The sequence below is a fragment of the Gadus chalcogrammus genome, chromosome 17, assembly GCF_026213295.1.
Source record: "Gadus chalcogrammus isolate NIFS_2021 chromosome 17, NIFS_Gcha_1.0, whole genome shotgun sequence".
In the NCBI taxonomy this organism is placed as follows: domain Eukaryota; kingdom Metazoa; phylum Chordata; class Actinopteri; order Gadiformes; family Gadidae; genus Gadus; species Gadus chalcogrammus.
In genome coordinates this window covers 7,946,863-7,973,125 of record NC_079428.1, presented here as the reverse complement: position 1 = coordinate 7,973,125, position 26,263 = coordinate 7,946,863, and the positions used below count along the sequence as shown (strand labels likewise).

At 44.3% G+C, this 26,263-nt stretch overlaps 1 protein-coding gene across 1 annotated transcript in view; it reads left to right on the top strand.

Annotated features, from left to right (window-relative positions):
- The window catches only part of LOC130370323 (pyruvate carboxylase, mitochondrial-like), a 254,949-nt gene that overhangs the window by 53,027 nt on the left and 175,659 nt on the right, over nt 1–26,263 (top strand). Inside the window, exon 11 of the mRNA XM_056576055.1 lies at nt 25,154–25,316. Coding sequence (XP_056432030.1) covers nt 25,154–25,316 — 163 coding nt within the window. The remainder of the gene's footprint in view (nt 1–25,153; nt 25,317–26,263) is intronic.

Here is a 26,263-nt window from a genome sequence, read left to right as displayed (position 1 = left end):
GTTTAACTTATTCTCATGCACTAAATAATGTTTTATCTTCGCCATTCATTCCTGTGTTCTACTTTGACAACGTTATTCACACGATAAAGTTCTTACCTTATACCATCTTAACTCGGTTTGGTATTGATGTATGGTTTCGACCCAGGGATTCAGCTAAACCTTAAGCAGCTTTGGCATCGAGCCCCTATTTACATCGCAGGCTCCAAGTCTTTGTTCTGTTACGGCTTTTGCAGAACGTTGTTCATGTTGACAAATATTGCGACGACTATTGTTGAGTGTTGAACTGCTGATCCTGCATTGTGTGAACTAAGTGAACCCTTTTAATTGGCCTTTGTTTCCTATTTGGTGCTCCTGACCTTCGGTTTGATATACCAGGATAACCTCATAGTATTTCAAAATAATGGTTATAGTTTGCTATTAAAAGTGTATATTCATTCAACAACAAAATGATTGAGAACCCATTTTCAATCATTAGTAACCAAATATTAGTATTTTAGAAATTACATTTCAGTGTTTCCCCTATGATGGAGTTGCGACAGCGGAGGTGAAATGTTTTTTCCCGCTCGCAATGTGTCTGCCGGCACCAGAAGGGTGTACATACAGTACATTTGTGCACAGTAATGAGCAGGGGAAATATGGAGAGATTGAACATAATAAGTATAATCTTTAAAACAATTATTGACATATATTTAACAAAACATATATTATATCAACAACCGCCCGATACAGTAAAATCACATAACACAAATACTACAACAATCGAAAAGGTCTGTTCCTCCAACCCATGCATCTTCCCACTCCCTCCCCTCTCCCCATCACAAAGGCTGTAGCAGGACCGAAAGACCCCATGCCTCTATTGAACAAGTTTTGGGGCTCTAGAGTCAATAATGGTGACGCCACTAGCTAACACACAGAACCTTAGCTAACACACAGAACCTTAGCTAAAGGATGTAGTATGACCATAAATATGCCATGCTTCTATGGAAAGAGTTTTGGGGCTCTAGAGTCAATAATGGCGACGCTATTGAAATTTTACCATTGTGGTCGTTTTCAGTTTTGCACTTTGCAGACGGTCCCTAAGCTCGCGGCTGAAAGCCGACAGCTCATAGAAGCCAATGCAATTCACCGTTCGCTAAAGACGACTCGTTTGGATGAAAACAATGTTGTAGCTGGTTCTTTGGTTACTACATTTAGCTAGAGGTGTCAATTGTGTCTCAAAAATGTTTCACTAGCTGCGTTTCCATCCCTCTGATTTTATGCACATTTTGAAGTATCGAATCAGTAAACGGTGATGGAAACACCAAAATTTGCATAAAAATCCTCTAATTCGCAAAAAAGTTTATCCGCACGCTTGAGGTGGTTTTTGAGAAATGCGAAAGAGAATAAATGCGCAAAATCTGAGATTGAAACACACTTTTCGAAACAGCTGTGACGTAGCAAACATTGAACACACAGGACTGATGACGTCCTTCCGATTTCCGCATAACGACCGGCCATAGCAACCCTGCCAACATCAACTTGTAGTGTCAATATATATATATATTTAAGCGTTTGTATGCATAGACATCCTGTATCATATATATATATGATACAGGATGTCTATGTTTGCATATCCTTTAATTATACCGTGTCCATTAATCCCTGATATATGGACACCTACTAAGTAATTCCAGTAAAATTGTCTGTTCAGCCTTCAAAACGAGAGCTGGTACATTGTGGAAAATGCATTAAACTGTAATCAGAAAACGCGGTTATATGCTATAGACCAGGGATGGGCAACTTTCATGATAAAGAGGGCCACATTTTTTATCATAACCATCGGAGGGACACATGACTGCACACTTCAACTATACGTGAGCTGAGAGAAGCTACATAATTTTGAATTTGGTAGATGATTTCCTGTGTTCTGGTGCATTTTGGCGATGGCCACTACCTAAAAAATCGTCCAGAATCATAACCTATGTACGGTATGTTAATTGAACCAACATACATTAATTTCATGTTTTCCATGCTCAAACAGCCACATGAATGGTCAGTATTTTTATCAGTGCAAAGGGCTCACATACATCATCATTCAATGAAGTCAAAAAACTGAAAAACCGTGGCCCAACATTAAGTGCAACAACTCAATGAACTCAAACCCAACAAGCAGTTGTAGTAGTTGTAGTGGCGACTTAAGTGGATATCTTTAGTGACTGATATCGCTTCTAAGCAAACTAGACGCATGGGTTTGCCTTTGAATTCTATGAATTCTTCTCATCTTTCTTGAACGAGTTTTCTGTAACTCGATCAATTATTATTATTATTATTATAATTTTTTTATTTTTTATTATTTATTTTTTATTTTTTATTTTTTTATGTGCAGGCTGAGTGGGCATGCGGGCTGCGGGCCACATGCCCGCGGGCTGCGGGCCGCATGCGGCCCGCGGGCCGCCAGTTCCCCATCCCTGCTATAGACCCTGGAGTATCTGTGGTATAAAGGCTGCGACGAATTTCGAATTATAAATATGTACAATGTATCCTTTAAATACGTCCATGGAACAGATGGCCAATGTGAATAATAGATACGTGTGGACCGCTGAAGAGGTACAACTTTTCCTTGCTCTCATCGAAGAAAAAAACATTAGAGCTATTTTAGATGGAAAACAATGCAATTCCACTATATATCAGGACCTAAGAGAGGATGTTCTATTTCATTCCTACTGACCGCCAGAGGCGGTGCTTTAGCTCTGGATGTACCATCTCGCGCATGCACAGGTCGAGTAATTATACCAACAAAGTCACCTTTGACACCTGGGTGACCCGAGAATGTCTATATCAGGGGTCAGCCACCTTTTCAACATGCAGTGCCAGTTTGACATTTTCTCGTTAATGAGTGTGCCTTAAGCAACAATATATTAAAAATTAAGCTGAATTATGACACAGCGACCAAAAACATTTCCAGAAGACCTGGAGTGGTACTATTTCCATATAGTCCACAATCATGCATCAAAATTTTAAATGTTTTTTTTGTTGTTATATTTGCAACATGGGCTTACAAATTATATTTATGTACCATCTTAAAACACCATTTTCAGAAACTCTTTCAAAAACATATTTGCACTGCGTTGATGGAAACGCACCTAATTCAATTTTCTTTTTTGAGAACTTTCTAAAGATACAGGGAATTTTATAACATATAATATAACATTCGTATTTTAAAGAGATAAGATGAGGCTCTCCTCTCCTCTTGTTAAAAAAAATGAAATTCAGCAGCGGCGGTCATATTTCATGACCGCCGCTGCGTATAGGGGAAACACTGTATTTTCGGGAATTTTAACTGAATAGAAACGAACCCTGCTTAAATATTGCTGAAAAATTGCTTGAGGCACTGGGGTTTAACAAATACAGGTAAGCTCACAAAGCTACTGCTACACTATTAAACCCATTCAAATTTGGTCACGGTAGTACATGACCAGTAATTACCGCACTGTCTGTCTTGAAATTTTTTCTCTGATCCCATACTTCAAGAGGAAAGGAATGCCTTTGGAATAAATAAGCATAAAAAAGCCACAAAAGGCCTTATCAAAATGCACTCAACAATTTATCATAGGCAGAAAATATTCTGCTTCAAATATATGAAAAACTGCTGTTTGGAAAGACTTCTCGAGGGGAAGGATCGAAAAAACAGGAACTTTAGCCTCCTCCATCTGCATATAGATCTCCAAAGAAAAAAATACCTAAAATCATGCCTAACACAGCTACCTTCCATTTAATTTTTAAATCTAGTCACAGAATCAATTACTTTTGAATTTCCAGTTTGTCGTGCTATGACCAAGGTAGCCTTCTGTAAATACAGCCAGGGACGGTGTACCTCGAAGCTCTGATAGGAAGCGAAGCAGTGATGTGATTTTGACGTTGCTGTGAATTTCTGTTGGAAACGCAGCTGACTCTGCAAAAGAGGAAGAAAAGTCACGGCAACAGCCAAAAAAATAACGAGCCTGACGATTTTTTTTTTTCGTCAGGCTCGTCTTCATATGTGTGGCGTCCACCTATGTGGGTTACTAAATGCTGACACTGTCAGGCAGTCTGACAACGCAATGTAGATCCGCCCTCTGTATGCAACGGAGCAATCGTCTTCAGTGCGAACCTTCTACGACCTTTCCACTCCTCAGCTTCGCTAGACATTTCCATGCACCAACTGAAATAGCGTTTCCCAAGTTAGGAGGGCTGTCATTACATGACAATAAATATAACGTATTGTAAACTGCTGCACAATTCCCTTGGTGGTTCATGCCTCCTGTTAGACTCTATGAGAGCAGCAACAGCGGATCGTTAGCCTCATGGCATAATTTCCGAAGTCATATTTTGGCCAAATTGTGATGTCTAACCTAACTACTCTCTTAATGCTGCTGATTCACTGTGCCTCATGGGCTATATCCTAAGACAATCAGAGTGCTTTTTACATTCCGTCATCACGATCTGCCTGAGTATTTGACTCAGGCATTTTTTAAGCCAAATACAAGATGAACCTTAAAATATAACTTAGGCAATTTAATTATGCTACGAGGCTAACGATATAGAAAATCTGTGTTGGTTGTTATGTTTATGTGGTTGTTTGTTAATCCACAGAAGATAGGCCAAGTGATGTAGACCTTCATTATTGTCACTTATTGCTCACACAAAATGTAAGATTTCTTGAAACTCTATCATGTAGACAATGATCCAGCAGATCTCATTTATTGAGCTGCGGTGGTCGTCTGAATGGCTGTGTCAACAATAGCCGTTACCACGACAAAGACTGTGACCCAACATGTAGTCACTGTAGCTTCTCCATTGCTTCCTGGAGCAGAACGACATTATTACCCTCGTGGCTGGTGGCGGGTGACTCTCACTGCCGTACACCACAGGATCTGTTCGGCTGGACACCTACAAGTCGATCAGACAACCGCAGACAAACCCACCTTGTTCCTTTGTAACTCTCTTCCACCAAACTATACAACTAGTCTGGTAAAAGTACACCTACTTAAAGCACAGGCTTGGATAAATCTTGTAATTTGAAAACCAATACAATTCTTCGACCAATATTATAGTCTTTATTATATTAAAGTTGACCAATATTATAGCTGTCACCATATTGTTTCTATCTCAGATGATCTGCTCATGTCCGCACTGTTAAGCTGTCCATTACATTATAGGCACTGCATATCAATTATGTGAACGTACCTGTTGCCATTCTACCATTGTTGACTGATGTAATATTAATCGTGCTGCATGGTTTGCACGATTCTGCGAGTTGTCGCTAACCTATAAAACTGAACGGACTGTGAATAAAGTGTCCGGTTCTGTTTCTGGTCTCCCCTCACACACACAAACATTGGTAACAGGAGGCTGGTTTAGTTGGCTAACACTAGCTAGCCAACTCATACAGTTAAGCTAAGCTGTCCATTACATTATAGGCACTGCATATCAATTATGTGAACGTACCTGTTGCCACTCTACCATTGTTGACTGATGTAATAATAATCGTGCTGCATGGTTTGCACGATTCTGCGAGTTGTCGCTAACCTATAAACCTGAACGGACTGTGAATAAAGTGTCCGGTTCTGTTTCTGGTCTCCCCTCACACACACAAACATTGGTAACAGGAGGCTGGTTTAGTTGGCTAACACTAGCTAGCCAACTCATACAGCAGCGTAGTGTGTAATGTCAGCAACACAGACAATCTATTCAATAATCAGTATTTACTAACCGTTGAAGCTGGTTCCAGGAGAAAGCACAACAACATTACGGCATTGTAGCCCCGTCTGTTAGCTAGCATTAGTGTTGGCGACATTATTTACAGTTGAGGCTTGCTTTCCTCCGATTTGATATCGTGCCCACCACCACCTAACAACAAATACAGCCATCTCTTGTAATTTACAACAATGTAATAAGCCCACGCTTTAGCCAGCTACTTTTTCTTGAAACTTATCGAGTGAAAAATACTGGCAACAGCGACATACTTGAGCTAGGTCAAATCCAGTGTTCCCATTGGCTAATAATGTTTAAAGCCGCTGGGTATGTAGACTGCTTTGTGCATGCATAAGGGGATGCTTTGGTGCATTACAATCAGATACGGGCTTTGCTGTGTGTGTAGACTGCTCTATTCGTGTATAAGTAGCTGTCCACGTGCAATGTCTTTTTCACCAAACCGTCTGCATACACAGCCATGGACATTAACATCCATAATGATTAAGAGCCTTTCTGTCCGCGATAAGAGAGGGCTGAGGGCGAGGGAGATGATGGGGAGAGAAAGAAGGAGGGAGAGGGGGAAGGAGAGAGCTCTGGGGGGGAATAACGAGCAGGTTGGAGAGAGCGAGGGAACAAGGCAGAGAATTGGGGAGAGCGGGAGAAGGCTGCAGAGGCCAGGGGGAGCTTATAAATATTCCAGGTTGGAAGCCAGGCTGTCAGGTGGCTGTGCTGGACAAGCAGAACGGGGGGGGTGTCTATACCTTACTTTGACCTAGATACACACACACACACACACACACACACACACACACACACACACACACACACACACACACACACACACACACACACACACACACACACACACGGCGCTGTGCTATACCTCCTTCTGTGGGTTTTTTAAAGGGCAGTTATTTGCGTGTATTGTCTGACGTGCTGCTAGCCCTGGCTGAGCAACACTGCTCCAGAGACCTGGGGTTTGCATTTAAAACAAAAGTCTAAATACAAACCGAGTTCACTCCAAGCAAAGGCAGAGGCCTTTAGATGAACTAAACCTTTCCAGAAGTTGTAGGCGGTCTCGGTGAACTGTTGAAGTGGTGCCACGGAGACTCCCTGCTGGCACATATGGCCGTGTGTGTATGTGTGTTGCGAACCGGCAAAGACCCCCCCCCCCCCCCCCCCCCCAAACTCCATCCCCGACTTTATCCACTCCGTTCGTCACGGTAGCCATGTTTCCGTCTTATTATCAAGGGAGTTTTGAGCCAACTTTTGAAAGGTCGCTAAAAATAAGTAAGGGTTACAAACCAAAAGGGCTAGTCGAACCCTCTGACGAGCGCTTCCTTCAGACTCTTCCTGCTCGAGGAATATTGTGGTGTCCTCCACGGTCCAGTCATAGCTGTAGTTGCCAGCAGCCATGTTCCTACGAGTACAGGGAAGAGGCCGGCAGCGTCAACAGACCATCAGTCATGGGAGGCAAATGTTTTCCATGTCGGAAATTATTCGGCAAAACGTGTTCCGATCTGCCATTTAGCGCATTATTTTCTCAAAAGTCGAAGACCCACCTCATGTAAGTGTAAAAATGCTTTTGGGGATTCAGGAGTTTTTTTCAAATTTGCCCTTTCCATCTACCGAATAATGCGATGCTTCAAAGTTCTCTCAAACATACGTTGAAGGAAACGTGTGTGTGTGTGTGTGTGTGTGTGTGTGTGTGTGTGTGTGTGTGTGTGTGTGTGTGTGTGTGTCAGTGTGTGTGTGTGTGTGTCAGTGTGTGTGTGTGTGAAGTGGTTCCCTGGACTCTAGGTATCACAAACTTTCGCGAACCACCTTTGTAAATTACAAAAAATATGCAGTTGTTGAGCAAAAGATGCCCGCACCCCCTCAACACAATGGAATGGAAAACATGATGGAATGAACAAAGATTGATACTTTGTTTGAAATAACAAGCCATGATACTATATTTACTTTGCAATACCTACCTATAATATCATTGTTATTCTATTGTAAATGGGTCTGTTTCAATAATGAAATGCCAGGCACCACCTGATGTGCACCACAGATTGAACAATACCGTTAGGCCATTCACAACCGCTGCCTTTCAGAAGCCAACAGCAGTTGTTGGCTAAAGTTAATTTACAGTTCCTGTCAAAAATATCTAAAATACAGCCAGCAAAGGGGTTACCTAAGGTATTCTAATGTTGCGAAGCCTCACCTGGTGGATTTGACAGACAATCCTGTGAAACCCTGTGACAGCGCAGTGCTCTGTCTCGCTCTTCTTCTCTTCGTCGGTTAATTCCCCACTCTTCCTCTCTTTCTCACTTTTCTTCCATCTACCGCAAATGTGTAATTAGTTTTGCATGTGTTGAGTTTGATTGTTGACTTATCCCCCCTCCCACCTCCTCTCTGCAATCCCTGTTCCTTCTGCCAACGTGTGTGTGTGTGTGTGTGTGTGTGTTTGTGGATCTCTGTCTCTCGCTCGGACTGTCCCTCTTTCTCTGTTCCTCACTCTCCCGAACTGCTAGTAAAGTACGGCTGCTCGCTCGATTCCAGCCATCTTTCCCTCCTTCTTTCCATCCGTCCCTATCCTCCCTTCAGGCCCTGGCCCTGTCTGAATAACCAATCTACCTGTCTATCCACCCACCCCACCTCCTCTCTACTCCATCCATCCGTCAATCCAATAATATTCTGCAGATTTTTGCTGTCAAAATACATGATCTATATATTATATATTCCTAGATATTTATGTGACATTTCTAGAAAGTTAAATTCTTAAGGTGTGTGTGTGTGTGTGTGTGTGTGTGTGTGTGTGTGTGTGTGTGTGTGTGTGTGTGTGTGTGTGTGTGTGTGTGTGTGTGTGTGTTGGGTGCTCACTAATTGGGCTTAAATAGACACTGTCTGTCTTCATCCGTGGCTGTTTGAGTGACAACCCTGGGGAGAGTGTGAGAGAGCGATAGATAGAGGGGTTGACTAATTGGCGGATAATAAGTGAAAAAACAGGAGATTGGATATACTGGTAGTCTCTCTGGCGCTGAAGCAGTGGGTGGAGGTGGAGGTTTGGACAGATGGTCTCGATCTCTGGCTTTGCTGATATTCTATCCTTTTTGTGTTTTGTTTTTTGGGCTTGTCACGATCCTGTTCACTATTTAGGAGTCGTTTTCCAACCACGGCAATTTGCAGGGAATTCAGGTAGAGGTCTTTAAGGAGCAGGTTAGGAGGTGGTCATTGGGGTCCATACCCAGAATCTGTTGACTTGGAGTCAAAGACCCCCATCACGGACTACCTCCCTCCCAATGAACATATTAATTTGTTATTTCAATGTCTTTTAGTCGCCGTTGCTGTTGCACATGAATCTGAAGCATTATTCCTGTAGAAATAGTTTAAAGGGGAAATATCATACCACCAGGTGTGAATGTGATTAGCCCTAAAAGCCATTTTCGAAAATCTGCCCCACATGACATTGGGCGTGTCCACCTAGATCTGTGCTGGATAGATCAGTCTTCCAGCCTACCCAGTGAAATGAAGTTAATGTTGCTTACCTATCCACCACAGATCTAGGTGGACATGCCCACTAGTGATTTCATATGGGGCAGATTTTCGAAACGGCTTGTCAGGCCAATCACACTCGCACCTGGTTGTATAATATGTCTCCTTTAAGTTGTATCCTTGAAAACCATGAGTAGTAGAAGATGGCCTTTCTACCATAGTCCTCTGGATAACCTGTAATCTTCTCGGCCTACCTGGCCTTGTCTTTATCCATTCTGAAACCCGCCTGCGTACCCCACAATTGTGTGTGCGTGCGCACACTTTTCAGTCAGTTGCACAAACATCTTGTTGAGTTCTTGCCGCATGCATGTACGTGTGTGTAGGTAGGAAACACTGAAGCACATGCAGACGTAAACAACTTTACAAATGCCCTCTGGCTATTCAGAGCGTGTGTGTGTGTTTTTAGGGAGATAGCCGAGCAATGCTATTTATTTTTTATTTTCATTCTGCATTTTTCACCACAGTAGACAAGATCCCATTGGGACTACACTAGATGCAAACTACACTGCTCACTAGACTGCATTCATATCACCTCCCAATTTCCTTGACTAAAGCAATGCTGAAAACGTTTAAAACCAAATCCCACTGTGCCCTTATTTTTTGGTTTTTGCTTTCTGCCTCATTCATATTTTATCAACCAACCCCCTACTTAAGAGAAAGCCGAAAACACATTTAATCACATATTTTCAAATAATCTGAAGAGACCATCGTTCATGGTAGCGATGCGGGGCTTGTCAACTCTCTTGATGCCTAATTGAGCATTTTGCTTTGGCCCGTCTGCTGTTGTGGAAACAAGAGGAGGGATATTTTGTATGTTTTGTGGTGGTTTTGACGTTTGCTTATTTCGAGGACCTCATGAAATAATTAAAGGTGATTACAATTGTGCTACCGCGCTCTGTTTACGGGATTTAGCAGCATGCAGAGGAATTACAATGAGGGAGTGAGTGTGTGTGTGTGTGTGTGTGTGTGTGTGTGTGTGTGTGTGTGTGTGTGTGTGTGTGTGTGTGTGTGTGTGTGTGTGTGTACAATGGGGGAAATAATTTGCGTGAGTAAGAAATTGTTTCTGCACAATACTGGCAGCTTCCAACCCCGTATAATCAAGACGTTCTTTGTTTGTGTTATTTTTTGCTTTAGTTTTTATTCTATTCTTCCAGTCTTTCCCATCACTTTGTCCCCTCAGACACCGTCTCTCCCTATCCCTCGTCCTCTCGCCCTTTCTCTCCCTTTTCCCCATGCCTTCCCTGAGAGGGGATCTGGCCTTGCAGTCCTCTCCACCGACACCTGCTGCTGTTTCCTAGGACAAATACAGATGAGAAGGTGCTTCTTATCCACAGCCACTTACAGTGAATTGGACACCAGTTATTAATGAGTGGTAAGGGCCAGGGTAAGTCTTGCTCAGGTACACTGTGGAAATAGAGGGTTAGGTGGTTGAGGAAAGCCCCCTTACTCCTAGGCTATCCAGCCCCGCCCACATTTCAGTTTATTTGACCTCACCATCGCTGTGACAACCGGTAGCGTACATTTCGGGTTTCGAACTCACGACCTTTCGGCCGGGAGTCAAACCCTTCCCATTCAGTTCCTCACACAGAGCAGCTTAGATGGGGTTCATTCTAGCCCAGCAGGAACGAACTAAAGAAAGGGAATCCTTCACCGGCCGCGTCTTAACCTGCGCTGCCGGTGGAGTCTGAAGAGTGATTTCCAATACGTTCGGGAGCTTTGGCTTCTCTCAGGTCTCCCCGGCTCACTCGCCGGGCTCCCGACTCCCGGGTACATCAAAGCGGCCCGGGACCGCGGCGGGAACCCTTCATCAAAGAAAGGGATTGTGGGTAATGCCCTGGGACAGGAAGCGTTAAAGCCAAAGAAAGCGCGCAGGAGGGGGGGGATGAATGTGATAGCGTGTGTCTTAAAGCGAGCGCGAGGCCCACGCAGTCTGCAGCCAGAGCACACTTAGAACAACCGGAACGGCTGGCGGGCTCCGTGAGCTCGTGTCTGCTCAGCCAAGCCGCTCTCGGAGTCAAGAGTACACCCATGGAGTCGGGGGTCAAATTTGCTGAGCGCTCAATAAGAACAGCGCAGTGTGTGTGAGGGGAAGAGGAAGGGAGGGAGCCAGGCAGAGAAAATGGGGAGAGGGAGAGAGATTGCAGAGCTTGAGTTGAGGATTTAAAGAATATCTAAATATAGTCTGCATGTTTAGACTCGGTTGCAGAATCAAAGGTCGGTCCCCTTTTTAATATGGCGACTCTAAGGTCGTCGTTGCCCTAAGGGGGTGTTGCATTTGAAATGTAACTCTAGCAGCCACACAGAGGTTCATTAAACACTGTTTTCTACCGCCATCTGGTATGTGACAGGAAATAATTTGATGGATGTATAGGCGCACCGAAAAGACCCAACAGGTTTTCATAAAACTAACTGTGAATGCTCTTTTATTTCACAAAGTGTAGCCGCTTTTTCCCAGCAACAGAACACCCATATCACAATTTCATAATTTGGCATACTTGTTTGTTGTCACGCTTGTTTTCTTATTTTTTTCTGTTATTCTGAATGTGTGTGTGTGTGTGTGTGTGTGTGTGTGTGTGTGTGTGTGTGTGTGTGTGTGTGTGTGTGTGTGTGTGTGTGTGTGTGTGTGTGTGTGTGTGTGACCTGGTTTGGCTCATTTAGTTTCCATATTCAGGACTAAAGATAGCCAATTTCACAGCAGGAACTCAAACCATAATTCCGAAAAAATTTAGACTGCATCATACATAAGCCACACTTGCTAAGAACTAGGGCTGGAAAAGTGTGTGTTTGTCACACCCGTATAAAGGCCACAGAAACAAAATGCCTGCATGAATATGAAATATTTTTGATAGCCCCCACGTCTGGCCGTCTCACAGAGACACTCTTTGAATTTGAACTTAATTTCAAGTGTTTTGCATTGAAAAGCTCAAGTATAACTAATCAATGAGTCTGAGAAGCCTTTGAAATCCTGATGATTATATCGAAAGATTCTACCCAGGCGAGCCATATTTGAAAAGTCGACCCACTTAAGTCCCAATGAAGACACACTGCTTTGGTCATGAATCCAAAAAGGGTGGTTTGTTCGTTGTGCAAAGTTTAAATAAAGTTGCACCGCAACACCAGCGCTATTCAAGAGCAGGTGAATAAATGCAACGCTATTAATATTGCATTATCGTTATTAACTGTTGAATACAGAGCATAATCAGCACAGAGCAAAATTGCAGATGAACGATTTTCATAATGTACCTTCTGTGAATCATCCGCATGTTATGCACAGTCTCATGTAGTGCGGCGCTACTTAGCGTATATGGACATTTGTTGTAATGATTATTGTCACTGTAATCAAGGTTCTACACCGTCACGCTGCCATTTGCCTAATCCAAACACACATCGAGTCCTGGGAAACGCCCACCGGTACCTACCCACAACGCTCACTCAACACTTCAATCTATCGCACGTTACTCACTATAACCACAGACGCATTACCGTTCTGATTAATTTACCTTTATTGATGTGTAATTTTTTAAATAAGTGGCTGCACAATGCTATTTTTAAGTGCAAGGACTTGCAACATACAATAAGTACGTGGGAGGCTGGCTGCCTGGTTTCCTCAGAGCTACAGTGGGGGGTGGTTATCTGTTTGGTTTAATTCACATTTGGCTATTTTTTAAGGCTGTTTTTTGGTTGAGTGGATTATAATGCAATTTCTAGTGTACTACTATAATTTCTTTTGGTATTTTTCCCTACTTTCATTTATGTTCATTATTTCAGTTAATTAGCTAATAGGAGGAGCCTATACATAGGACTAGTTGAGTGAGGGCGTCACCGGGTGATGTCCTGTAGCTGGTGAAGCTGGGTGGACCCTGAGGGTTGTAGCCAGCCACAGTACCATAAGTATGTTTTGTACAGTTTTGTTTTCTATTTTGCTCTGCTCCGACCCCACTGTCTAGGCCAGGGGTCAGTAACCTTTTCAACATGCAGTGCCAGTTTGACATTTTCTCGTTAATGAGTGTGCCTTAAGCAACAATATATAAAAAATTAAGCTGAATTATGACACAGCGTCCGAAAACATTTCCAGAAGACCTGGAATTGTATTATTTCCATATAGTCCACAATCATGCATCAACATTTTAAAGTATTTTTTGGTTGTTATATTTGCAACATGGGCTTACAAATCATAATTACATATGTCCCATCTTTAAACCCCATTTTCAGAAACTCATTCAAAAACACATTTGCACTGTGAGAAATGTAAAAAATGAGAATATATGAGAATGTTGGAACCATCCACATCAATATCTTTTAGACATGTACAGCTATGCAAAACCATGTGAGGGCGATGCATACAAGCCACTTGGAACAATATTTTAATATATTACTCCCAACATAGGATTAAAAACTATTAATTGATACCATTTCAGAACACTGCTCTCTGTAACTAATTTAAACATATTTGCACTGGGAGGATATGCCCCAAACAGAATAAAGTGCAAAAAAAATCGGTAGAAATAATTATGCTGCCGCATTGTGCGGTGAAATATTTTAATAATAATAATAAAATATATATATATACCTTTTTTTTCAATGTTTCAATGATTATGCTGCCCCGTGCCAGTGGTGGCACGCGTGCGTGGGTTGCCGACCCCTGGTCTAGTGGTAGATAGATAGATAGATAGATAGATAGATAAATACTTTAATAATCCCAGAGGGAAATTATTTTTGTCACGAACTCCAGATATACATACACAAATAAATAAATAAATAAATATTAAGAATAAAATATAAAATATAACATATATATCCATATCCATATATATACATATACATACACACACACATATATATATATATATACATATACATACAACATAAATACTCATACATACACAAAAGATAAAAGATACAACCTAAGAAAAACAAAATATACAAATAAAAAATTTAAGGACAATATAAATATATATACAACACCATATATACACATACATATATATATATATACATATACATATACACATATACATATATATACATACATACATACATACATACATACATACATACATACATACATACATACATACATACATACATACATACATATACACATATATATACACATATATATACATATATATATACATACATACATACATACATACATACACAAAAGACAGCACTGTACAAAAAGAATTGTACAGTATTGTGCAAAAGGTGCAAGAATTATAGTCCTTGTTTGAGGTCAGAGATTACAGAGAGGGACGGTGTCTGACATTCTAAGGGAGGCGTTGTAAATTTTAATGGCCACAGGCAGGAAAGATTTCCTGTGGCGCTCTGTGGTGCATCTGGGTGAGAGGAATCTCCTGCTGAAGGTGCTCCTCTGCAGGGCCAGTGTGTCATAGAGAGAGGTAGTGGGGGATGTAAGAATGGCCGGGTTATGGATGATAGATGAGGGAGTTATCGGTGAACAATTAAGGATTGGACATGAGATGCCTCTGTCGTCTTCCTTCCTTTCTCCATTCTCTCTATTCCTCTTCCATCTGCTATAGGTCTGTCCCGTTTTAGGGTGAGAGGTCTTCTCTTGCTAGGGACTGATGAGATGATTGGTGGAATTGGATGAGTGAGATGAGGGAAAGAAGACGACAACATACAAACAGTGGCTGTAACATTCACCAAAAGAACTCAAATGGCAGAAGCCTGTTTCTACCAATGCTGCGTCCCTGCTCCGTAAACACAGTGATCCAGTCCATTCGTAACAACGCACAACCCTAATGTGTCTGAACAATGTTTATGTAGGCCGCGGTCTACATTCGCGTAATTACGCTTCTAATGACACTAATTACATTCACTTTTACGTGTATGTTTATTCAATGTGTGTGTGCGTGTGCGCGTGTGTTTGTGCGCAAGTGGAGTCATACATGGTGGCAGCTAAACAACTTGTTTTTGTTCACTTTTTACCCAACCTCCGTGGATGCATGCATGAGTTTTAATGACAAAATAAGAGGTTCTTCATTCCCCAAAATGGGACCTAATTTCCACAAAAATTTGATAATGTGTGTTTTCACGAGATGGATAAAGAAGGCCCTACCTTCGTTGGTCCTTCGTTACGTTTTGAGCCACAGGGTATTTTGGTGGACGAACAAGTTGCTCGAATAGGATTGGTTCATGGGACTGTATGTGCCCCCCAGCCACTCCAGGCGACATCACAAACGCCTCATTTGTCTAAGGGGGAAATGAAGGGTAGAGGAATAGTTTCCGGTAGCATTTCATTTTCTTTACCATCGACAATGACGCCGATATATAAACCACCTTCCATTAATAGCTCGACTTGGTGAGCCAACATAAATCATTGGATGCTTATCTTTAGAGGAAGTGAAGTGCCTGCTTCCTTGTGAGGCCGGTAAAAGCCTCGGCCATGTTCACATCCTCTCTGAGTAATAAACAATCCACTTTGGTTCACCTGCTTCTCGCGATTTAACGGTTCAGACCACACGGGATGCAATGATGAAACCCGAAGCAACAACAGGTATACCATCATGGCGTGTGCCAATGCTAATTTATTCAATCAGCAGATGGTTTTATCCACCCCAGAGCCTTTTCATCTGGGAATCGGACAGCACACGTCGCCTTCATGTCACGACGCCCGGTCTGCTCCAACTGTTCCGTATACCAACTCAAACCGGCCAGTAAGGATTCTGGTGGTTATTTTTGTTCTGTTTGTTTTCTCCTATTTCCCGTCTTGGCAGCGTGAGGAGAACACAGACGACGAAGAGCAGAGGGGGGGGCGAGGAGCAGTCGGGGGGTGGTGATTGTCAGTACATAGACAAGCTGCACTGTGGTCTTAGCTCCGGAGATTGAAAGGGCCTAACCCGTCTGGGCTCGACGAGAGACGCCCCCTTCCACCACTGTGGGATCAAGTGTCTGGCTGTGCTGCCTGGTGCTCTCTGAGGGCTGCAGCCCACTGAACTGAGCCCGGAACTCATTGCTTTCCAGGGAAGGAGAGCCTCAGCCTCCACTAGCGGCACTCAAAATCATGTACCATGTTGAAGGAAGATGTTTTCTTCGATTCTTCTTCCTTCGGTTGTCAGCACGATGTTCCTTTTCATTGTTTTTTTGGGATGCACAAACTTGGATTTGATGACCCCTGGTGTTTTTCAAAATAATGGTGTGGCATTTATAATCAAAGTCTGGACGGGTTCCACTCGTTTCCCAGACGTGGTTTCGATCGGTGTCTGGCGTCATACGCTGGAGATAAATGTACCCACTGAAATATAAACTGCACTGGGAGCAGCAGTAAATGGTCATAGTGGCTTGATGGCGTATAGCCGCAGACTCCCTTGTCAATCACAATAAATGACCACTGCATCCAACACCGTGACATTTCCCTTGGTATCCTGGAGCTTCTGACCCAGGCTGTGTCGTTGTCCACGGTGACGCTCAGCGTTGGTTTCTTTATGTGGTGGTTAGCAACGTGTTAATGTCACAGTGGAGACTCTGGGCTCAGCATTACTCTAGGCTTTCTGAGCCTTAAATGGGAATTCCATTGTTGACATAGCAACGGCGGTAACGACATCAACAACAACAAGATGGCCGGCCTCTTTGCGGTGAACCATCCTCCGGATCGATAGGGTGTTCTCGGCGCCGTATCGCCTTACCGACCTCCCTCCCTCCGACCCTTGCATTGTGACCCCGTAACGCAACCCAATTAATCCAGCCGATACCCGGTGGAATGGGATCACCCCCACCCCCCCCCCACCCCAAGCCTGAGGTGTTAACTAGGGCAGATGGAAGTTGAACCAAAGAGTGACGCAAGTGGTCTTGACGGGGTTGGGTACGGTTCATTGATCATGAGGGTCTTAACACACGTGCACATGCAGCGGATCGACATCTGCTCCTAAAGGTCATAGCCCCACGGCGGCTCAACGGCTAAGCCCCGCTAGTGCGCGCTAACCACATCAGCGCTGCGCACGTACCGACCCGGGTTCCATCCCGGGCTCTGTGCGCCTCTGTGACCACGCCGTTCCCCCCCCCCCCCCCCCCCCCCCCCCCCCCTCTCTTCCAACCTCACCACCCTAAGAGAAAAAAAATCCTCAGATGTATTTTTTTTTCTTCCATCTTAGAGCTCGTTACCGGCATCTAAAAACCAGAAATATGTTTTTTTTTTTTTTATTATCTCGGCATCCACACGGATATTCCTGTAACGGCAGAACGATTCCTCCACGATTAAACCTCAGAAATCAAAGGGCTCTCGACGGAGCGTTTGGGAAGCAGAGAGCGGACGTCAGAGCTGTGAACAGAGCGTAGCGTGAGGCCCTCTGAACGCCTGGTAGCGCTCAGATAAGAGGCCGGCACCTGGGATCCAGGGGACGGGGGTACTGAACAGCCCTGGGGTGTGGAGGGGGGAGGGGTGGCTGGGGCGTCTGATCTGGGGCCCCTGGCGGTGTTTGAGAGTGTTGGCGCCCCCCCGAAATGATCTGTTAGCGAAGACGCTACGAAGCGGCGAGCTGAAACATACGGACCCTTGATAACAAATCCCGCCGATAGCTTATCATCTTACACCAGGTGTGTGTGTGTGTGTGTGTGGGTGTATGGCCCTGTGTGTGGTGTGTGTGTGTGTATGGACCTGTGTGTGTGTGTGTGTGTGTGTCTGTGCGCGTGTGTGCGTGTGCGCACTTGCGAGTGATGTGTCGGACAAGACAAAAAAAAAGGTAAACTAGACAGTATATATTGGACAAAGTCTGTAATGATAAACTGGAGTAGGAGCACTACAGTACGTCAGGTTTGTTTACACATCATCTCCAGTTTTTATAGTATGCACTCGCTCTTCATTGGTTATACTGTCAAAACGGGTTTCATGGATGGGTTCTATTTGTCATATTCTTATCAGGAAGAACAAAACCCAAGACTTCAGAATGGAAGGACGCACCGAGGCCTGCTAGGGTTAGGGTAGCCCCCCTGTGAAGCGTGCTCGTCGGAGGAAGCCAGTTCAAACGGAGAATATCTTATTCCATGGGCTAGAGGGGGAAATAAACAATGAAAGACCCATGTGTCTGAGTGATTAAACCATTAAAGCCATCTCTCCTGGCGCAACTCAAACTTCCGTTGGCCTACTAACTTGCCAAAACCACTTTGTTGTTGAGTTTCTGCCAAGGAGAATTTTGCGTGTGTGCGTCTCATGAATGGAAACAATAGCCGTAGAGCTTGGGTAGCGGTTGCTTAAAGTAGACGTACGATTCTGTTATTTCCCCCACCAAACTTTCATAAACCTCTTCCGTACCAATGTCGAGGAACTGGTACTGATGCAATGTGCATTGATTCCAAAAGACAAGTGAGGAGAGAAGAGAAGGCTAGCAAACTGGGGGGGGGGGGGGATGGAATGACAGTTGAGTTCTGTATCTTATTTTATCTGCAGAATCATCTTCCACCTCAGCCCTCAGTCGTCTTCCTTCCTTTCTCCATTCCCTCTATTCCTCTTCCATCATCTACTTCTGACATCTGTTTTAGCTCTGTCCTGTTAAACTGTGCCTCTCTTTCTTCCCCCGTTCCTCCCATCCGTTGGCTTCTTTCTCTTCCGTCGATTCCCCCCTATACCGACAAATCATCTCTCTATCTTGCTTTTGATGAATCCTAGGTAACAAAAGTCTTGCTTTCTTTCTCAGCTATCTCAGCTCTGTGTCTGTCTGCCTCGATCACTCTCCGGCTAGCCATTCCCTCTCTCCCCATCTGCTTAACAATTTGCCAAGCAGGAATACACGAATAGGGCTGATCAGACGAGTCTGATAAAGTGGTGGATGTGTAAAAAATATACGCGGCGCGTGAGAGAGAAGATGTGATTGGACGGTTTATATCTGTGTGTGCGGCACTCTTATTGTGTCCTGGCCTTAACAAAAGGCACCATGTATTCTTTGATTTAAAATGGTCTCTTTCTAACGCAAACCTGAGCACAATTATGCACAGCCCACGAGCCAGCAAAGGATGCCCTTGCCATGATCTCCTTTGCCTATCTTCACACTCTTATCTTCTCATCTCCATTTGTCCTATCCCTCTTTTGTCGACCTCTTTGTCTCGCTGTCATTCCTTTGTCGTTTCTCACTCTCTTGCATAGAACCCCGGCATGTTGTGAAACACAAGAATACCATAACTATCAAGGAAAAGTCTCGTTAGCTGATCGTCTGTCTGTCTGTCTGTCTGTCTCTGTCTCTGTCTCTGTCTCTTTGCCTTAAGAGAGAGAGAGACGAAGCCTGTCGGGGAGTCTGTTCTGCTCTCTTTCTTCTTGTGTTAAACCTGTTCTCTGCTGTGTCTGTGTGTGGTTATATAAATGTCATCCTCACAGCCACACCGACACCAATCCCTTATTTCCTCCCGCCACTGACCGACCAGCGCTTGACACGTCAGTCTTCTCCGTCCTCTCCTCGCTCAGTTGCTCTTTCATTCATCCGCCCCTCCTCTGCCCGCTCCCACCTGCTCTCGTTATCTCGCTTCCTCTCCACCGGCTGCTGTTTTGCCTAAATGGAAGTGGATGTGAATTCATACAATACTGTATGGGAGTTTATATTGTATTCTCTCTCTCTCTCTATCTCTGTCCCCCTCTCTCTTGCTATGCATCTCACTTTTCTCTCTCTCTCTCTCTCTCTCTCTCTCTCTCTCTCTCTCTCTCTCTCTCTCTCTCCTCTCTCTCTCCTCTCTCTCTCTCTCTCTCTCTCTCTCTCTCTCTCTCTCTCTCTCCCTCTCTCTCTCTCTCTCTCTCTCTCTCTCTGCTATCTTATTATTGGTTATGTTGTGTCTCCTCTCCATTCTTCCAATGACTGTCACACACACACACCTTATTATTCTTCCTCTGCACCAGTCAGTTCCTCTCTCTTACCCGATATCAGGCTGGGGTTTGTTTTGCTTGGTGTGTATTCACTTCATTCAATTCAGCCCAGGAGCCCTATTTAACAGATTCCATCGCTACAGTGGGAGCTTTGCACACACATGCATGTGAAAGTAAAAAAGAGAATAACTGGGGATTCAAATGGGAATACCTTTTTATTGTGCGATAACCAGTTTCTCCTACACAATGACTTGGAGATGGCGGTGAATGGAGAGAGTGAGGTGGGGAGGCGAGAGAGCCAGAGAGCTGCAGGGACTTTAGATCTACAGAAGCCATAACACTTCCTTAACCAACAGTGATCTCAACGGAGGTTGCTAAACTTTGTTCCTTCCTGCTGAATAACCCACTTAGGATCATCGCCTGTGCTCCCCCTAACTGTCACCCTCCCACTCCCCCTTCACCCTCTCAAGCTCCATCTACACACACACACACACACACACACACACACACACACACACCACACACACACACACACACCACACACACACACACACACACACACACACACACACACACACACACACACACACACACACACACCTGACATCCAGTGCATGATTGCATATGCAACCCTCTGCAGTACTCATCAACAAGCACATCCTTCCCTCTCTCTTTTACTTTCTCTCTCTCTGTGTGTCTGTCTCTCTTATTATTATACGGTTGTGTTTTCCTCTCCCTTCTGCCATTCACTTTATTTTCTAACACACACACACACACACACACACACACACACACACACACACACACACACACACACACACACACACACACACACACACCTTTTTAATTGTCCTCAGCACAACACAGTGCCTCTCTCTAGCTCTTTCTCTCTCTCCCTCCAGCCCTCCCTCAAATGCGGTCTCAATTCCTCACACTGATTTAGATCCAATGTCCTCTCTCGCTCTCTCTCTCTCCCTGTCCTTCCGTGTTCTCTCCATTGTGTTGCTCTCGGCGTGGTTCAGGTGACGCCTTCCCTCTCCACCACCTGTTTTCCCGCCTACTCACACACACGTTCACTCTCTCTCACTCCCTACCTCCCCCTCCTTTTATCTCCCTCCTTCCATCTCTCTCTTCTTGCTCATTTTCCTCATGGCGTTCTCTCATTCTTCACTTCTTGTTTTCACTGTGTGAACCCCTCTTCTTCTTCTTCTTCTTCCCCCCTCCTACTCGTTCCTCATCCCACACTCTTCCTCTCCTCATCCATCCCCCTCTCTTCTGCACAGCATGACCTCCCCCATCTTCTCCTTTCCATCCAGGAAGCAGGCTATGTTCCTGTCTGTCTGTCTGTCTGTCTGTCTGTCTCACCAATCTCTTCCCGCCCTTTCTACTAGTCATCTGTACTCCTCCCCTTGTTTCTTTCTTTCCATTCCTCTATTGCATCACTCAATAATCCTCTCTCAATTCCTCCTCCCTCACCTCCCATCGTGTACCCCTAATCACCCCCGCACTCTTGCTTCTCTCTCTGTCTGTCTCTCTGTCTGTCTGTCTCTCTGTCTGTGTCGGGCAGAGAGCCACCCCCTTCTCCCCTGCTAACGAGCACTAACAACCCACGGAAAAGGGAGACAATTATAAGGAATTAGCACTCTGTGTCTACTGTGTGTGTGTGTGTGTGTGTGTCTACTGTGTGTGTGTGTGTGTGTGTGTGTGTGGTGTGTGTGTGTGTGATTTTGGAGTGGGTCGATGTTTGCTGTACTGTCACATAATGTGTACAGGAGTATGTTTGCCTGTCTGGTGTGCTGGGGTGTCTGAGCACACTTTTGCAGCATTAGATATTAAGCATAAGCCTTGCGTCTGTTCCTTGCACCTGGGAGAATGGCGAGGTGATCCCTTGAATGGCTTCATACCGTTTGTGCACGGTGGGGATATGTGCTCTGTGTGCGTGGGCCTTATCTGATAATGGTTGCGGTGGCATTCTCGAAAATGTTATATTTAATATGTGTCTGTTAACTTCCTATCTATCACCGGATGTTCAATAGATAGGGGGAAATATGTGAAATATTTTCTGTTTTCTCCAAAGAGAATGAAACCGAAATCTTTGAAGTTCACTTTAAATAAAGTGTGTAGTCAAGTGTTCGCGATCATGGCAGGGATTAACACATTAAACATCTCTGCTCTGACCTCTCTCTGAAGTCTGCCCGATTGGCCTCGCCACCACATGACTGGAGGGGTCACGGGATACCATTAGTTGAATTAAATTACTTTTGACCGAAACCTCTCCTGCTATTTTTAATGCAGAGTTCGGCCTCAGAGACACGGTGCTTAAAGCTCAATCTTGTTTTGCTCAAGGGAGATGTAAGAAATGCTTCCACTTGTGACAGTTGGAGTTTGTTTGTGGATCAGCGTGTACCAATGTTGTGAGCCGGCAGGAAGTGATCTCAGGGAAGCCCCCCTGATACACTTGGTCCGGTGAATTCCAACAGCCACACACTCAGTAAGTCATGTGGAGGATAAATGCATGTAGGGCAGGGTAGGCTAGTGTGGTGGGAATTCCGTACCACGTCAAAACTGTCGGGTCTTTTATGGTTAAATTATGGTCATATATTTGAGTAATAAAGGTACAATAATATGCAACAATCATACAACAAACGTAGAACAAACAAACAATAATCTGAGGCCTCAGATGGGAGTTTAGTATTGGGAGTAGTAAATGGTAATTTTTATAAGTTAGTTGTTTATATAAAGACATCCTCTGTGAAATATGTCTATTAGTCTGACAGAGAAGCGAATAGATATTATCACATTTTATCACAGGCATGCGTTATCCTACCATAGGGAAACAATCCTGTTACACTTCCAGCATGGCTGCCAAAGAAACAACCGCAAAACACAAAATGGTACAGCCTTCCAGATTGGGTATTTTACTATTAGATATTGAACTAAAAGTATTTATTCTTTTTGTCTTTCTCAAATCCAGGCATACTCATGTGGTTTATACTTGTTATATATACATAAATAAGGATTACATCTCGTGTATGATTCCTATGATTGTAAGTCCAAGCTATTTTATTTTTTTCTTTATAGCTTTAAGCTTTTATTTGATTGTCGAAAAAGTGTTTTGGGGAACATGAAGAGATTTCTCTACAGGTTTCTTTTGCATAACATCTAACGGCATTGCTAGCCTGGATACCATAATGTGGGTTTTTGACGATTTTTCAAACAATGGGCAAAAGTCGTAATACATTTAATATTTACATGAATTTCTACCCGACTGAGTGAATATTTAATTGGTGTCTCTTCCCTTGTCGGCCATGATGATTCCTTAAGGGCACTGTGGGTTGGTGGTAATCCCACATGAGTCACACAGAGGCTACCCCTACAGGCCTCTAATAGGCCAGCCTCCCCTCCAACCTTTCCTCTCCGAGCCGCTCGCCCAAAGGGAAACGTCGACCGGCGGCAAATTCACTTAGTTGTTTGGCAGCGTGTAGAGTGTGTCCTTCCTGTTAACGCTGAAGTCAAGGTTTCTTTACGTCACCTTTTAATTCAGAGTGTCCCTGTACTCTTAACGGTCTCAGTGGAGGAGTCAAGTGAGTCGTGGTTGTGTTAAAGACTTACTCTGCACTGAGCGAACTGACAAAATAGTTCTTCCCTTAAAAGCCGAGGGCAAGGTGAGCGCCGGGAGGGCGAGATCCTGTACCAGAGGAAGTCAATGGAAATGACGACCGCCCCTGCTGCACACCAATCGTATCCTATTTGAAAGTCTTCCAGCAAAATAGGAAAATGTATAATAGTGAATGATAAATACGATTTAATCATATTATGAAAATACCGTAAATTAGAACGTTTACGTCCTCTTGCGTTTTTCTTTGAATAGCCAAGTCACCCAATTACTTATGGGGGGTGGATTTGACACCCACACACCAGCGTTCAGAACCTATATTAACATAGCTCTGTCAGAGACTGTCAAGCCAGGGCTCTTGTTGAATACTTATACCAAAGCGGATCAATACCCTCTCTGAAAGCCTTCAGAGATAAAACAATCAACTTATCGCCCCCACTGTCTGACCCACTTATACCACTCGTAAATCGGGTTAACTTCAACTCAATATTTTCCTTGCCTCATCCTTTTTGATGTTATCGCGTCTATAAAAATGGAGGAAATGAGGAGTGCTTTGTGTTAGTCAGGCCGCTTTCTTCAAGGGTTTAGGGGCCTTGAGAACTGCCATTACCCCTTCCACATCTCCTTTTGATATACCAGAGCGGAGGGGAGGTTTGCGCTGACAATTGAGGTAGTATATACGTTCAGGGGGAACTGTGCAGAGGGAGAGAGAGTGAGAGAGAGAGCCGGGTGGAGGGGCAAAATCGAGAAAGAAATCAGTAGAGAGTGTTGGTTGATGGATTCAGAGAGTCAGTTGAGAGAGGGAGAGAGTGGGAGAGACGGGTGAAAGATGCAGAAGGGAGATGGAAGTTGTCAGTTGGAAGTGTGTGTGTGTGTGTGTGTGTGTGTGCTCGGTTCCGATCTAAATTTTAAACTGCTCATTCTGGGGCAGATGTTGCCAGCGTTGCATTCATTTGTCCTCGTCAAATTAGTGCACGATGAGATTCCCGAAAGCCTAGAGGCCTCCCCACCGCCATATGGTGGCGAAAGTTAGAGAAATAATGAGAACATGGAGGGGGGGAAGGGACTGGGATGATTTCTGATGCAAGGAGACGGAGCCAAGTGCTTGTTGGAGTATCACTTCATGGGAAAGAGGGAAATAAAAAAACCTGTAGTAGATGCTCTCGATGCTTCCTTCTTGCAAACACTTTGATTAAACCACGGCCAAGTTTGGGGCTGTCGGCCGGACGCCAAGTCCTTCTGTCCGTATAAGTACTGTTGTATTTATTAAGCAGTATTTGCAGTGTAGTGGTGGACTGGTTTTCTGCGTTTTGCTAATTGGCAGATCCTCTGGCGCATTTCAATAAAAAACAACAACATCTCTTTAACCTTTCCTTGGGCCTGGGTGTCAAATACTGCTGAGGAAAGTAGCCCCTCCGGTAGACCACCCTCCCCGCTGTTCGATAACCCCCCCACCCACCCTTCTCCTCCCCCTCCAGCGTGGACCTGGTGCACGCCCAGCTGAAGGTCTGCGAGGGCCAAAGCCTGCCCGACCTGGGCTTGAGCCAGGACAAGATCAGGGTCAACGGCTGTGCCATCCAGTGCAGGGTGACCACCGAGGACCCCGCCCGCGGCTTCCAGCCCGACACCGGCCGCATCGAGGTACGACGCCGCTCATTACATCGATCCATTGTTTGTGTTTTTATTACCGGGGTGTGCTTTGCAGAGTGTTGAGGGGATCACGCGCTGCAGGGTCTGTATTGATGATCACATGCATCCTGAGCGTTTGCGGGTATCACCGTTAGGAAGGAGGACGGTTTCCGAGCGCTCATGTGAATTTTTGGTTCGGAAATATTTGCGATATGACGCTATGTTATTGACTTCTCTGGGTCGATCTGTACATCTGACTGCAGAATCAAAGACTCGCGATGCTTGTTTCCCACCCCCCATACATAATACTTAGTCACACACCCACTGGGTACTTCGTTCCCAGGACAAGTTGCCATCCTGCAATCCATAGAGAATCCCCCCCACTTGGTGCTCTACTGTACCACAGAGGCCCGGATGCATGTATTAACAAGTGGGCGGCGATGATACAGAAAGCAAACAAACATAATCCTTACACACACTCAATCCCCAATCGTCCTTCATACGACTATTCCAACATCAACCCTCTCCCCGGTAACATTGTTATTATATCAGCACACTGTTGCGTGCAGGAGGCCTTTATTGTCCCGGACTCCTGGGTGTGTGTGGCAGGGGAAGGATTCTTGCCAATCACATTATTTTATTTTTTCTCATGTTAGCTTCATCTCCTTTGGTAGGGCTTACGAGGTTAAGCCATCCTACCTATTGTGGCTACATCTAGATGTGGGTTACAGATCTAAATTCTCATTATAATACCCTTTTCTAATATTCCGTCTTCTACCAACCACCATGTTAAATCGATGCATCGTGCATATGTTGGAGTACGTAAGGCGCAGAGGCAGTCCCGGTCAAACGAGACTTGTGTGTTGAGTTACTTATTGAGAAATGATTTGTTGCCATGGCGATTTAGTGTTATCCCTCTGCACTTTTTATTTCTCAGGAAATATATATGGATTCGAAAG